This window comes from Coccinella septempunctata, chromosome X (genome assembly GCF_907165205.1).
Source record: "Coccinella septempunctata chromosome X, icCocSept1.1, whole genome shotgun sequence".
Taxonomy (NCBI): Eukaryota; Metazoa; Arthropoda; class Insecta; order Coleoptera; family Coccinellidae; genus Coccinella; species Coccinella septempunctata.
The window spans coordinates 5,121,953-5,136,402 of record NC_058198.1 but is presented as its reverse complement, the minus strand read 5'-3'; the positions used below and the strand labels follow the sequence as shown (position 1 = coordinate 5,136,402).

Here is a 14,450-nt window from a genome sequence, read left to right as displayed (position 1 = left end):
TGAGAAGAATTCACCCCTCTCTTCGATAAAACGTCAGTTCGTGTGTAGTTATTGTACTAAAAGAGCAGAAGAGCGGAATGCAAATATGAGTAATTAATAAGATGCCATATTTTAACTGCAGCGCATATTTCGGCCGTGTTTGTGAAGTAACACGTCCTACCTTGGGTAAACAGAAATAAATTATGGCGGAAATTATGTCCGATTATTCTGGATGAGCGACCGAACGAGCGACCGGTCCCGAAAGAACGAAAATATGGCCGTGAATGCGTTTTCCTTGTAACGAATAACTGTCCTGAAAGACGAGACCACAACTTCAATAGTAATAATTTCACTGATAAATGACATGAGATATCAATAAAGAAAACTAATGAATATGAAAAAATGCTCATGGAAGGTTAATGCAATAAAAATTATTTTAATAGACGAGGACCAAGTTTTTCCCAATAGGAGGCATCAAACTGGTTCGTTGGCAAGCGAGTTAGTGCGTTGTTTAAAGGATCGACCGGTATATAAGAATACGATTTTACATTAATTCTATCAATATCTCTTATCATCCTGTAACTTCATGAAGACATTTCCAATACGGACTATAAATTTACTGGTTTGTACTTGAGTTTCTCAGAGACACCCGGGGAGTTGGAATCGCTGGTGCTTATTGCTTCTACGCACAGTCGCGTTTGAAAATTGACTACAAACTATATAAGAACATTTTTCAAAAATTGCACATTTCAATCTGCGATATCTCCTTTTATATTCGTCTCATCAAATTGGGATTTCGGGTTTTATAATCAGCGTTACCTAGGCTTCCACCCTAGCGCAAAAACTCGATTTCGAAAATCTCGATTTTTTCGGTCAAAAATGAGCAAGGGGTTAGACCCCCCTAAAATGACCTATTTGCTACTCTGTCTAGAAATCAGGGTGTTCTAGTAATGTCTTAAGATATGAAAAGCATAGAATTTATTTTGAGGATTCTAGAAAACCAAACAGTTTATTATTCAATAGAGAATTGCACTCCAGAGAGCTCCTCGAAGTCAACTCGAAAATGAAAAGTGGAAAAACAAAAAACATTTTTTTCTCGTAAACAGGGCCAGATATTTGAAATTTTGGTATGAAAATATAGGTTTTCGAACAGGCTGAATCTATTGCGAGCAATTTCAAAAGCCTATCTCTCTTCGTTCAGATTTTCATCTCGGAAATGGCATTTTTCAAAAATTGCAAATTTCAATCAGCGATATCTCCTGTTATATTCATCTGATCCAATTGGGATTTCCGGTTCTATAATCAGCGTGACCTAGGCTTCTACCCTAGCACAAAAACTCGATTTCGAAAAACTTGAATTTTTGGGTCAAAAATGAGCAAGGGGTTAGACCCCCCTAAAATGACCTATTTGCTACTCTGTCTAAAAATCAGGGTGTTCTAGTAATGTCTTAAGATATGAAAAGCATAGAATTTATTTTGAGGATTCTAGAAAACCAAACAGTTTATTATTCAATAGAGAATTGCACTCCAGAGAGCTCCTCGAAGTCAACTCGAAAATGAAAAGTGGAAAAACAAAAAACATTTTTTTCTCGTAAACAGGGCCAGATATTTGAAATTTTGGTATGAAAATATAGGTTTTCGAACACGCTGAATCTATTGCGAGCAATTCCGAAAGCCTATCTCCCTTCGTTCAGATTTTCATCTCGGAAATGGCATTTTTCGAAAATTGCAAATTTCAATCTGCGATATCTCCTGTTATATTCATCTGATCCAATTGGGATTTCCGGTTCAATAATCAGCGTTACCTAGGCTTCTACCCTAGCACAAAAACTCGATTTCGAAAATCTTGAATTTTTGGGTCAAAAATGAGCAAGGGGTTAGACCCCCCTAAAATGACCTATTTGCAACTCTGTCTGAAAATCAGGCTGTTCTAGTAATGTCTTAGGATATGGAGTGCATAGAATTTGTTTTGAGGATTCTAGAAAACCAAACAGTTTATTCTTTAATAGAGAATTGCACTCCAGAGAGCTCCTCGAAGTCAACTCGAAAATGAAAAGTGGAAAAACAAAAAACATTTTTTTCTCAGAAACAAGGCCAGATATTTGAAATTTTGGTATGAAAATATAGGTTTTCGAACACGCTGAATATATTGCGAGCAATTTCAAAAGCCTATCTCTCTTCGTTTAGATTTTCATCTCGGAAATGGCATTTTTCAAAAATTGCAAATTTCAATCTGCGATATCTCCTGTTATATTCATCTGATCCAATTGGGATTTCCGGTTCTATAATCAGCGTGACCTAGGCTTCTACCCTAGCACAAAAACTCGATTTCGAAAATCTTGAATTTTTGGGTCAAAAATGAGCAAGGGGTTAGACCCCCCTAAAATGACCTATTTGCTACTCTGTCTAAAAATCAGGCTGTTCTAGTAATGTCTTAGGATATGGAGTGCATAGAATTTGTTTTGAGGATTCTAGAAAACCAAACAGTTTATTATTTAATAGAGAATTGCACTCCAGAGAGCTCCTCGAAGTCAACTCGAAAATGAAAAGTGGAAAAACAAAAAACATTTTTTTCTCGTAAACAGGGCCAGATATTTGAAATATTGGTATGAAAATATAGGTTTTCGAACACGCTGAATCTATTGCGAGCAATTCCGGAAGCCTATCTCATGTCGTTCAGATTTTCATCTCGGAAATGGCATTTTTCAAAGATTGCAAATTTCAATCTGCGATATCTCCTGTTATATTCTTCTGATCCAATTGGGATTTCCGGTTCAATAATCAGCCTTACCTAGGCTTCTACCCTAGCACAAAAACTCGATTTCGAAAATCTTGAATTTTTGGGTCAAAAATGAGCAAGGGGTTAGACCCCCCTAAAATGACCTATTTGCTACTCTGTCTAAAAATCAGGCTGTTCTAGTAATGTCTTAGAATATGGAGTGCATAGAATTTGTTTTGAGGATTCTAGAAAACCAAACAGTTTATTCTTTAATAGAGAATTGCACTCCAGAGAGCTCCTCGAAGTCAACTCGAAAATGAAAAGTGGAAAAACAAAAAACATTTTTTTCTCAGAAACAAGGCCAGATATTTGAAATTTTGGTATGAAAATATAGGTTTTCGAACACGCTGAATCTATTGCGAGCAATTCCGGAAGCCTATCTCATGTCGTTTAGATTTTCATCTCGGAAATGGCATTTTTCAAAAATTGCAAATTTCAATCTGCGATATCTCCTGTTATATTCATCTGATCCAATTGGGATTTCCGGTTCTATAATCAGCGTGACCTAGGCTTCTACCCTAGCACAAAAACTCGATTTCGAAAATCTTGAATTTTTGGGTCAAAAATGAGCAAGGGGTTAGACCCCCCTAAAATGACCTATTTGCTACTCTGTCTAAAAATCAGGCTGTTCTAGTAATGTCTTAGGATATGGAGTGCATAGAATTTGTTTTGAGGATTCTAGAAAACCAAACAGTTTATTATTTAATAGAGAATTACACTCCAGAGAGCTCCTCGAAGTCAACTCGAAAATGAAAAGTGGAAAAACAAAAAACATTTTTTTCTCGTAAACAAGGCAAGATATTTGAAATTTTGGTATGAAAATATAGGTTTTCGAACACGCTGAATCTATTGCGAGCAATTTCGAAAGCCTATCTATCTCCCTTCGTTTAGATTTTCATCTTGGAAATAGCATTTTTCAAAAATTGCAAATTTCAATCTGCGATATCTCCTGTTATATTCATCTGATCCAATTGGGAGCTCCGGTTCTATAATCAGCGTTGCCCAGGCTTCCACTATAGCACAAAAACTCGATTTCGAAAATCTTGAATTTTTGGGTCAAAAATGAGCAAGGGGTTAGACCCCCCTAAAATGACCTATTTGCTACTCTGTCTAAAAATCAGGCTGTTCTAGTAATGTCTTAGGATATGGAGTGCATAGAATTTGTTTTGAGGATTCTAGAAAACCAAACAGTTTATTATTTAATAGAGAATTGATCTCCATAGAGCTCCTCGAAGTCAACTTGAAAATGAAAAGTGGAAAAACAAAAAACATTTTTTTCTCGTAAACAGGGCCAGATATTTGAAATTTTGGTATGAAAATATAGGTTTTCGAACACGCTGAATCTATTGCGAGCAATTCCGAAAGCCTATCTCCCTTCGTTCAGATTTTCATCTCGGAAATGGCATTTTTCAAAAATTGCAAATTTCAATCTGCGATATCTCCTGTTATATTCATCTGATCCAATTGGGATTTCCGGTTCTATAATCAGCGTTACCTAGGCTTCTACCCTAGCACAAAAACTCGATTTCGAAAATCTTGAATTTTTGGGTTAAAAATGAGCAAGGGGTTAGACCCCCCTAAAATGACCTATTTGCTACTCTGTCTAAAAATCAGGCTGTTCTAGTAATGTCTTAGGATATGGAGTGCATAGAATTTGTTTTGAGGATTCTAGAAAACCAAACAGTCTATTATTTAATAGAGAATTGCACTCCAGAGAGCTCCTCGAAGTCAACTCGAAAATGAAAAGTGGAAAAACAAAAAACATTTTTTTCTCGTAAACAAGGCCAGATATTTGAAATTTTGGTATGAAAATATAGGTTTTCGAACACGCTGAATCTATTGCGAGCAATTTCAAAAGCTTATCTCTCTTCGTTTAGATTTTCATCTCGGAAATGGCATTTTTCAAAAATTGCAAATTTCAATCTGCGATATCTCCTGTTATATTTATCTGATCCAATTGGGATTTCCGGTTCTATAATCAGCGTTACCTAGGCTTCTACCCTAGCACAGAAACTCGATTTCGAAAATCTTGAATTTTTGGGTTAAAAATGAGCAAGGGGTTAGACCCCCCTAAAATGACCTATTTGCTACTCTGTCTAAAAATCAGGCTGTTCTAGTAATGTCTTAGGATATGGAGTGCATAGAATTTGTTTTGAGGATTCTAGAAAACCAAACAGTTTATTCTTTAATAGAGAATTGCACTCCAGAGAGCTCCTCGAAGTCAACTCGAAAATGAAAAGTGGAAAAACAAAAAACATTTTTTTCTCGTAAACAAGGCAAGATATTTGAAATTTTGGTATGAAAATATAGGTTTTCGAACACGCTGAATCTATTGCAAGCAATTTCGAAAGTCTATCTCCCATCGTTTAGATTTTCATCTCGGAAATGGCATTTTTCAAAAATTGCAAATTTCAATCTGCGATATCTCCTGTTATATTCATCTGATCCAATTGGGATATCCGGTTCTATAATCAGCGTTACCTAAGCTTCTACCCTAGCACAAAAACTCGATTTCGAAAATCTTGAATTTTTGGGTCAAAAATGAGCAAGGGGTTAGACCCCCCTAAAATGACCTATTTGCTACTCTGTCTAAAAATCAGGCTGTTCTAGTAATGTCTTAGGATATGGAGTGCATAGAATTTGTTTTGAGGATTCTAGAAAACCAAACAGTCTATTATTTAATAGAGAATTGCACTCCAGAGAGCTCCTCGAAGTCAACTCGAAAATGAAAAGTGGAAAAACAAAAAACATTTTTTTCTCGTAAACAAGGCCAGATATTTGAAATTTTGGTATGAAAATATAGGTTTTCGAACACGCTGAATCTATTGCGAGCAATTTCAAAAGCCTATCTCTCTTCGTTTAGATTTTCATCTCGGAAATGGCATTTTTCAAAAATTGCAAATTTCAATCTGCGATATCTCCTGTTATATTCATCTGATCCAATTGGGATTTTAGGTTCTATAATCAGCGTGACCTAGGCTTCTACCCTAGCACAAAAACTCGATTTCGAAAATCTTGAATTTTTGGGTCAAAAATGAGCAAGGGGTTAGACCCCCCTAAAATGACCTATTTGCTACTCTGTCTAAAAATCAGGCTGTTCTAGTAATGTCTTAGGATATGTAGTGCATGGAATTTGTTTTGAAGATTCTAGAAAACCAAACAGTTTATTATTTAATAGAGAATTGCACTCCAGAGAGCTCCTCGAAGTCAACTCGAAAATGAAAAGTGGAAAAACAAAAAACATTTTTTTCTCGTAAACAGGGCCAGATATTTGAAATTTTGGTATGAAAATATAGGTTTTCGAACACGCTGAATCTATTGCGAGCAATTCCGGAAGCCTATCTCATGTCGTTCAGATTTTCATCTCGGAAATGGCATTTTTCAAAAATTGCAAATTTCAATCTGCGATATCTCCTGTTATATTCATCTGATCCAATTGGGATTTCCGGTTCAATAATCAGCGTTACCTAGGCTTCTACCCTAGCACAAAAACTCGATTTCGAAAATCTTGAATTTTTTGGTCAAAAATGAGCAAGGGGTTAGACCCCCCTAAAATGACCTATTTGCTACTCTGTCTAAAAATCAGACTGTTCTAGTAATGTCTTAGGATAGGGAGTGCATAGAATTTGTTTTGAGGATTCTAGAAAACCAAACAGTTTATTATTTAATAGAGAATTACACTCCAGAGAGCTCCTCGAAGTCAACTCGAAAATGAAAAGTGGAAAAACAAAAAACATTTTTTTCTCGTAAACAAGGCAAGATATTTGAAATTTTGGTATGAAAATATAGGTTTTCGAACACGCTGAATCTATTGCGAGCAATTTCGAAAGCCTATCTATCTCCCTTCGTTTAGATTTTCATCTTGGAAATAGCATTTTTCAAAAATTGCAAATTTCAATCTGCGATATCTCCTGTTATATTCATCTGATCCAATTGGGAGCTCCGGTTCTATAATCAGCGTTGCCCAGGCTTCCACTATAGCCCAAAAACTCGATTAGGTTAGATATCCGAAAAATTTTTATACAATATTGGTTTTCGAATACGATGAATCTATTACAAGCAGTGAACCTATTCCTTGTTGTATTCCTAAGATCCAATTGGAGTTCTCAACTATGCTGAAGGGATTCCGTTTCGTTTTACGACGATTCTATTGAATATAAACAAACTATTCGACAAGAAAATAAGGATAATTCTCCTTCACTTCAATAAAATTAATTGATTGCTGTTTTAATAACTTTGGAAGAAGAATGAGATCTAGAGGAAAGCAAAAAGAGGTCAAAAAATGGAATTTCAAATTTTTTTATATAGGTCATCTCGTTTAATTCCAGTACCTTGATTTCAAAATAATCTTTATCATCTTTGAAAGAGCAAAGAAGCAAACTTTTCACTCTTACCTATTAGACAGGATTGTTAATGATGTGAAAAACGTAACGTGAAACTACTTAATCGGAATTCCTTTGGAAACAGTCTCTTTTGATTAGAATCGGCTTAAGTCGAGACTACCCGTTTCGAGTCTTACAAATAACCTCCTCCTGGTATACACTTTCAAATTCGTGGAATGTTGTCCCCCATCCATTTGCTCTTCTCAACAACAGATATTAATTGAAGAACCAGGTCCTAGTACGAAATGAGTGTCGTTATAAAATCCTATAAGCTGTAATTCTTTTTGCTGAATTTTGCGATATTACAACCACCGCCAATAATTAAAATACTTCATCTGCAAGTGAAATAGCATTGAAAATTGTTCTAATTAAATCAACTACAACGAAGATAATCAATTCCTGTCTGGCTATGTAAAATATTTGTGAACTCCAAAGGTATAATTGAATTATTTTGCCGCTCTCCTTTCCCCGCAACCATCAAATGGCCAGCCTATTTTAATGCAACTTTTTGTTTTCTTGATTGTGCGGACATTTCTTGTTCGAATTAATGGTTGTCCACATTTTTAGTTAGGGGCGACTGCTTCTTGAGAACGCGTCCTTACGATCTTCCACGAAAACATACGATAGTCTGATGCATGCATAATTTTTAAACAATTTGGTTTTTCATGCTATGAGTTAGAAATCCAAGAAACTATTTAATTTTTGAACAAAAATCGAGTGCCATTTACTCAACCCTCGATTAGTATTGTAACGATGATATTTCGTATAATGCCTTCTTCTACATCAAATACTCGACTATTATTATTTGGTGTATCAGGATGTTTCCAATGATTCGAAGTCTTTTTTATGCCGTATCTATTCGGAACAGTTGGAAGCATATTTCCAAATTTTCTCCGACTAAAAAAGAAAGGGAAACGATCTTTTTCAATCGATTGACCGTGTGTCGTGTGCTGATTAGAGAGGTTAGAATGGTGACACTTCATCGCATGACTTTCTGCACTTAACAGTGTGCTCGTACAAGGGTCGAAAAGCAAGGGCTGCCCAACAGACGCGCTACTCTAAATTCCAGCTACCTTCTCCCCTAAATCAACCACCAACATACGGACTATCCATTAGTCAAATCGTTTCATGTATGTTCTAATTATGAATTGAGCACAATCATTTGGAAGCATCTGCGACTAATATGTAACGATTAAAAAATAATTTGAATTCATACCATGCAACATTCGCGTGTATTCGAATAATTAAAAAATATTTAATACTCTCCTGATTATACCACGAATACGTAATGTTCGCGGGCGAAAAAAGTAAATGTAACAAGGGTTTATGCAAAAGAAATACTTTATAATTGGACATAAAAATCGATAAGGACCTGAAGGAACCCAACCGTATGCAGCGGTTGAGAGAACTGTGTCATTTTCTCGAATATAAAATTGGATAATTCCATTCCTGATGAATGCGGACTTTTCAGTTCTCCCCCTTTATTTGGAATAATTCCAACAGATTCATGACAATGTTGAAATATGTAAATTCCAGTGTATGAGACCCTTTAAATCGGGAGTTCTCGCTTATACTTTTTTGATTCTTCATTAAGACACCTTAGGAAGTGATATCCTGTTCGATTCAACTGATAAACAACCGAAATGAATTGCTCCGAAGAAAAGAAGGGTTTGTTCAATGAACCATCAAGATTTCCAAAGTTCGAATTTATATTCCAACTAAGCAACAAAAGGAAGGAGTCATGTCGCGATAATTCATGTAGGTCAGAAATAAATCTGCCCTTAAAATTAGCAGTTCAAAGAAACTAACCAACTTTATTTTATACGAACCGAAACCACAACGGAGAATCCAGCGAAAATAAAAATATGTCTTAACTGCGGAACGCAGCCTAGAATTCCTAATGAGATATGGAACAATAGCTGTGAGCTCATTCGATTGCGGAGTAGATTTTTATGTGTGTACTCGGAAACGCCGACAGATAATTTTTTTTTTCTAGCAACAATGAGGTAATCGTATTTTTCGTCCCATTTTAAGTGAGCTAATATTGTGATGTATTCAACCTATCAGTATAGGTGATTCCCTGCGATTAACATAGGATTCTGTTAGTCAAAAGTGACGAAACGATTACAAGGAAATATCTGAAGAATTCCAAAAATTATTAGTTCAATACTATTCACAAATCCAGCTACCTCCCTAGCAGCTTTGCATGTTGACCTATGATCCAGCCTAAGAACTGCCAGTTCTCGACACTTGCATATTATCCGTTCAGCAGTTTTTTTTCACCCACAGAGCTTGCGTGACTTCCCCATGCCTCAAAAAGATGCCTTATGATACCATTTTTGAAGCCAACAAATGGATTCACGTGCTGCAGGTTCAAAACTTGTGGACCTCTCCTCAACTGCATCGGAATTTTACCAGAATCCCCCTTCATAAGAGTGTCATCTTATTAGCTCTACCAGTTGATTTATTACGATATTCTATGACAGCAGAGAATCCTTGTAATCCTTCCATAGGACTGGTTCTATCTCAGACTATGTCACTTTACTCTTTTTAAATGTTGAGTACTATAGTATAATCTCCTTGCAGACTTGCTGGTTCTTGATGGGTGATCGCTTTGGTTATGAATTTCAAAAAGAGCGCAAAAGCTCCCCACTTAAGGTCCGTGTTTCTCTTTTTTACGCCTTCCTTGAACCTTTTCTGTGAAGATCTGTATCGTTCTTGCAAAACTTTCCCTTTACTCTCTCTTGCGGAGAAGTGAAAATGCATTATATTTGTGGTAAACACATTTGCTCGGTGTATCCTCGACTGATCGTAGAATTAACTTGTCGCCGTTGAGTAATGTCACAGTTAAGGCTGACATATCTCGAGAAATCCCCCGAAAACAAGGCGGATATATTCTTTATACACATAAATATCTTAAAACTTAAACAAACCCTAATCTGTCGACGTGCCGGCAGTTTGGCGCAGTCTTGAAAATAATTAGACGAATCATTGTGCTCACATTGAGCTGAAACAGACACATCCGTTCCTCCTAAATCTGACGTGGCATAACTTCCGTTCAAGTAAACTCATATTAGCGCTCTGAACCGTCATCACGAAATGTTCCTCTCTTACTTCTCATTATGGAAAACAGTCTACGTCGCCATTTCTAGACCATAACTCTAACTCCACCCCGTGTTTTTTTCCGATGGCAGAATCGCGAATGGGACTTTGACGAAGAATCGGACATCTGCTGCGGAAGTAGGAGGTCCTCAGCGAGGGCCATCGACATACAAACAATCGCTATGAAATTCTGAAATGAACTCGAAACCGTTGAACTTTTCATACGGGTTTTAAGGTGGTTCATAAGTCCCCATAATGGAATCACTGGAAGCTAGTTCACTTTTCATCGATATCTTTCCGCTGCACTATCAATTTTTCTAAAAGGACCTCTCCAAATTTTTCTACTGAAGAAAAACTGGAATCATTTATTCTGTCGGGAACTCTGAACTCTCTTGCTCCGTTGGAATTGATCCGACATTTTTGGCCTTCCAAAGACCAGCATATTCGCAGGCACAGGTCAATGTCATAAGTAATTTGCTCATGTCCAACGAAAATTATTCATGAAATGCTCATTTTTTTTATGTTTCAGTCGAACCTCGTAACATTATAATGAACAATTTTTCAGTACATACAACCAATGTTCTAATAGCGCAATTTGCTCTCATTATTTCTATAATAAGCACTGTTAACGCACCTGCACGGTGAAAACGTTTAACATACTGTATTTCGCATCGAAAAAGTCACCATCCGAAGTTCTCGTATACGACATTCCATAAAACTTCGTAGGAAAGTCTGCTAGTTCAGTCGAAACTGATCCGTTCGTTAAAGCGTACCCGGGGATTTATTGAAAATATTAATGACCCGAAACTTGTACTACTCATTACGAAACGTCTACTCAAGAAGTCGTAAAGAATCGTCTATTTCAGTTTGAACTTAGCCAAGAATACTCCAGAAAATTCCGTGATGAAGATTATCACTAATCTCTACCCGTCATTATAACTATGTTATTTACGTGAAGCTGGACGAAGATCGTATAAAATCAATTCAGCTCATGCAAATCCTTTTGGTTTCGTAACAATCCTTATAGTAGTATGGGGGTAGGCAGTAAGTAACTACTACTTGACAGTTCCATAAAATTTGAACGCCGATTCGATTAAAAATTCTAGATTGGTCCATTGAAAATATTTAAATGATATGAAATTGACAAATAATTTCATTTATCGGCATTTTTCTATGTTTCAAACAAATTCAGGAAAAATTTCAATGGACCACTCGGTGAAAAATAAGCTCGCATTACAAGACAACCTATAAACTTACGTTTATCATCTTTCATCATGGGATAGGGTTGGCCCTGTAATTAGAAAACATCAATTAATGATTATTCGAAAAGTTTACGTTAGGTTTCGTACATCACATATAAGAAAATTCATTACGGCCATGTAGAATGATTCACAGGTACGCTTCCGCAGGAAAACAGCAAACTTGTGAAAATAAATTCGTTTGACTTATCGATAATGCTACGCAGATGTTCCTCACAGTTGAAAACCGGAAAAGGAGTGTGCGTGCATGAGAGTAAAATCAAAACACATCTGTTTATTATATTCTTTCATCTTCAAACTCACAGCTTTGTTCGCGGTGCGATTCTGAACCTGTTCTGGTATCAGTGAGAATTTCGAATTTCCACCGATGCAAAAATAACAAAACAATCCACTGTCACCTACAAACAAAGGATTACTCTTTATGGATTGGATTGGGGTCAATGTGAATATCCAGGAGGATTGTGGGGGAGGAATCACCAGACAAGACAATTCATTCGATTCAATCTGGGACTCCACAACTTCCCCAATGCAAATTTAATAATCCTTTGTATGCAGGTGTTACTGAATTTCTTATTATTTTTGCATCGGTGGTAATTCGAGATTTCCACCTATATCAGAACCACTTCAGAATTGCACCGCCAACAAAGCTCGATGATTTGAATTCATCAAAGTTTTTGTCAATTCAGGTCGATGGTCATGATTAGCATGTAGCGAAAAATTGACAAAACGCCAATAACATAGCTGAGGTCTCCATATCAAATGAAGCACAAGAGTCCAGCGAGCTCGAGGCGCATCCAAAAGAGGAGTTCGTTGAATTTTTTCCGTGGAAGCCATAAACTCCCACAAATATTTATGCAGCAATAAAATTCGAACGCCGCGGAAAAATCCTAAAAATGCCTTCTAATAATTACATTGGCAAACAATAGTACCGATTTATCGCTAAATTGTTCGTTCAAAAGTTAATAACCACGTTTTTTGAGCAATAAAAGTATATAGTCATTTTATGAGATATCTGTAGCCGGACAGTTCGGCATTAAATATCAAGAGGTTGTCCACGACCCGATGGAAATTGAAAAATCACCGCTTAATCATTTAATGGGTCTATTTTTTATGATCACCCTTGATTTACGGAGAAGTCGCCACATTCATATTTTATGAATAATAAACCATTTTCGCGTTGACATCCATAAAGATACTCCACGTCGTATACAGTATGACGGAGATATCTATCAAAATTCTTCGATACCACAAAGAGAACTACGGACATTAAACGATGAAGCGAAATAATAAAAATATACGGTCCCGAGAAATGACAAATAATTCCGTGATGTGTTATCGCCCACGTGAAATTTGGAGTTCATTACTGGTGTATTCGAATTCCTATTCTGAATCGATCTGTTGATTGCTACTGCCAGGAATTTCAGGTTATAACGATTCGCTAATTGGAGTTAGTTTGATGCAGGAGTAGAATTTTTGGTCTATACATTCGAATTATTCGAATATTGGATGGTATCATGAAATACTGGATCGCAAAATCTGGATAGATTATTCAAACACTTCAAAATGATAACAGTTAGAAGTTCTCAGTATTAACTAGAAAGGATCAAATTTGTTCTTTATTTGTGGTAATGACTAACTCAATGATAACTTTACATCCAGTCTTGCCTTTTTTTGGGCCAACTTGGAAGAGGAACACATTCAGCTTGGAATTGGATTGGATATGGAACTTTTCGAAAGAAATATCTTCCTTATGTGAAAAAATAATGTTGAGAAATGTCTTATGAATGATGGGGAAGGCCTACCAGTGCTAAATTTACTTGAAATTTTTTGTTTCTCAGAATTTGTTAAACCTCAACTATGGAGCAATGTATTTTTTTTTAAATAGTTAATATAGGGAAAAAAATTAGGTTTTGCGCTCTAGAATGAATGTTTTATTTGCACAGGTAGATAATGATCCTGTATACAAATCCGCACAATGTAAAATCAGAAATCTTCTACAACAACCCACTTGATTCGGCAAACATTTTGTATAAATCAGTTCATCAATGCTGTGTTAACTAGGTTAAGGGTCATTATCGATATGCATGTTTATCCTATAAATAATTCGGATATTTATGACTATATTATACCCATTGCAAGTACTCATTTAGTTTTATGATGTATTAATGTTATCTGGAATGTCTAGAATAGGCAACAATCGGTACTAATTCATCGATAATTTGTTGCTTTTTACGATTATGCTTCATTACAACCGTTCTATCTCGCATATATTCCAGTCCAGTAACAATGGATATTTTATTGTACAAGGGTGCGCTACTTCTCATACTACCGTTTCAAGTCGGGAAGAGGACATAAAAATTGAACATTTATAACTCACTCGTAAATGAAATCAGAATGATGAAAAATAAAGAAAATAGAAACATGAATAAATCTCTGATGTTGATCCAGAAACACAAAATCCAGGAGAAAGACATCATTCATCTATAAAAAACCAGAAAAAAATTTATGCTATCATTCAACCAAAGAAAGTTTGACAACCAGAAACTATTTCCATGCGTTTCAAAATTGTATAGATTCAGCTGATTTCTGACAACTTTTCAATGAAGCGGCCCCTGTACTGTTATTTATGACTTCTATAATAGTAGTTGCTATGTCCACACGTACTAGGTGGATTATGGTAAATCGATTAATATGATCATAGGAAATTATAGGCAAAATTCGCAAGTGCGGATTTATGTGCCTATAATATTTCAACAACCAGGAAATGAATAGTAGTCATTTATTCATAAAATCTTTATGAAAATTGGAATGAAATGGACGATCGAATGAGCCAATCGGGCTTCTTCCTATAATTAGTATTCGGGAAATACATATCTACAATTTTTCGTGAGTACTCCCAAAAAATCATAATGCCGTAGAAAGATTGTAAAATATCTTCGAAATTATAAG

General features: G+C 36.0%; 1 protein-coding gene across 1 annotated transcript in view; it reads right to left on the bottom strand.

Annotated features, from left to right (window-relative positions):
* Positions 1-9,264: 9,264 nt before the first annotated feature.
* LOC123321692 overlaps positions 9,265-14,450 on the bottom strand; it is a 49,685-nt gene continuing 44,499 nt past the window's right edge. The window contains exons 3-4 of the mRNA XM_044909417.1: positions 11,500-11,533; positions 9,265-9,278 (exon numbers count right to left, since the gene is read on the bottom strand). Of these exons, the coding sequence (XP_044765352.1) occupies positions 9,265-9,278; positions 11,500-11,533 (48 nt within the window). The remainder of the gene's footprint in view (positions 9,279-11,499; positions 11,534-14,450) is intronic.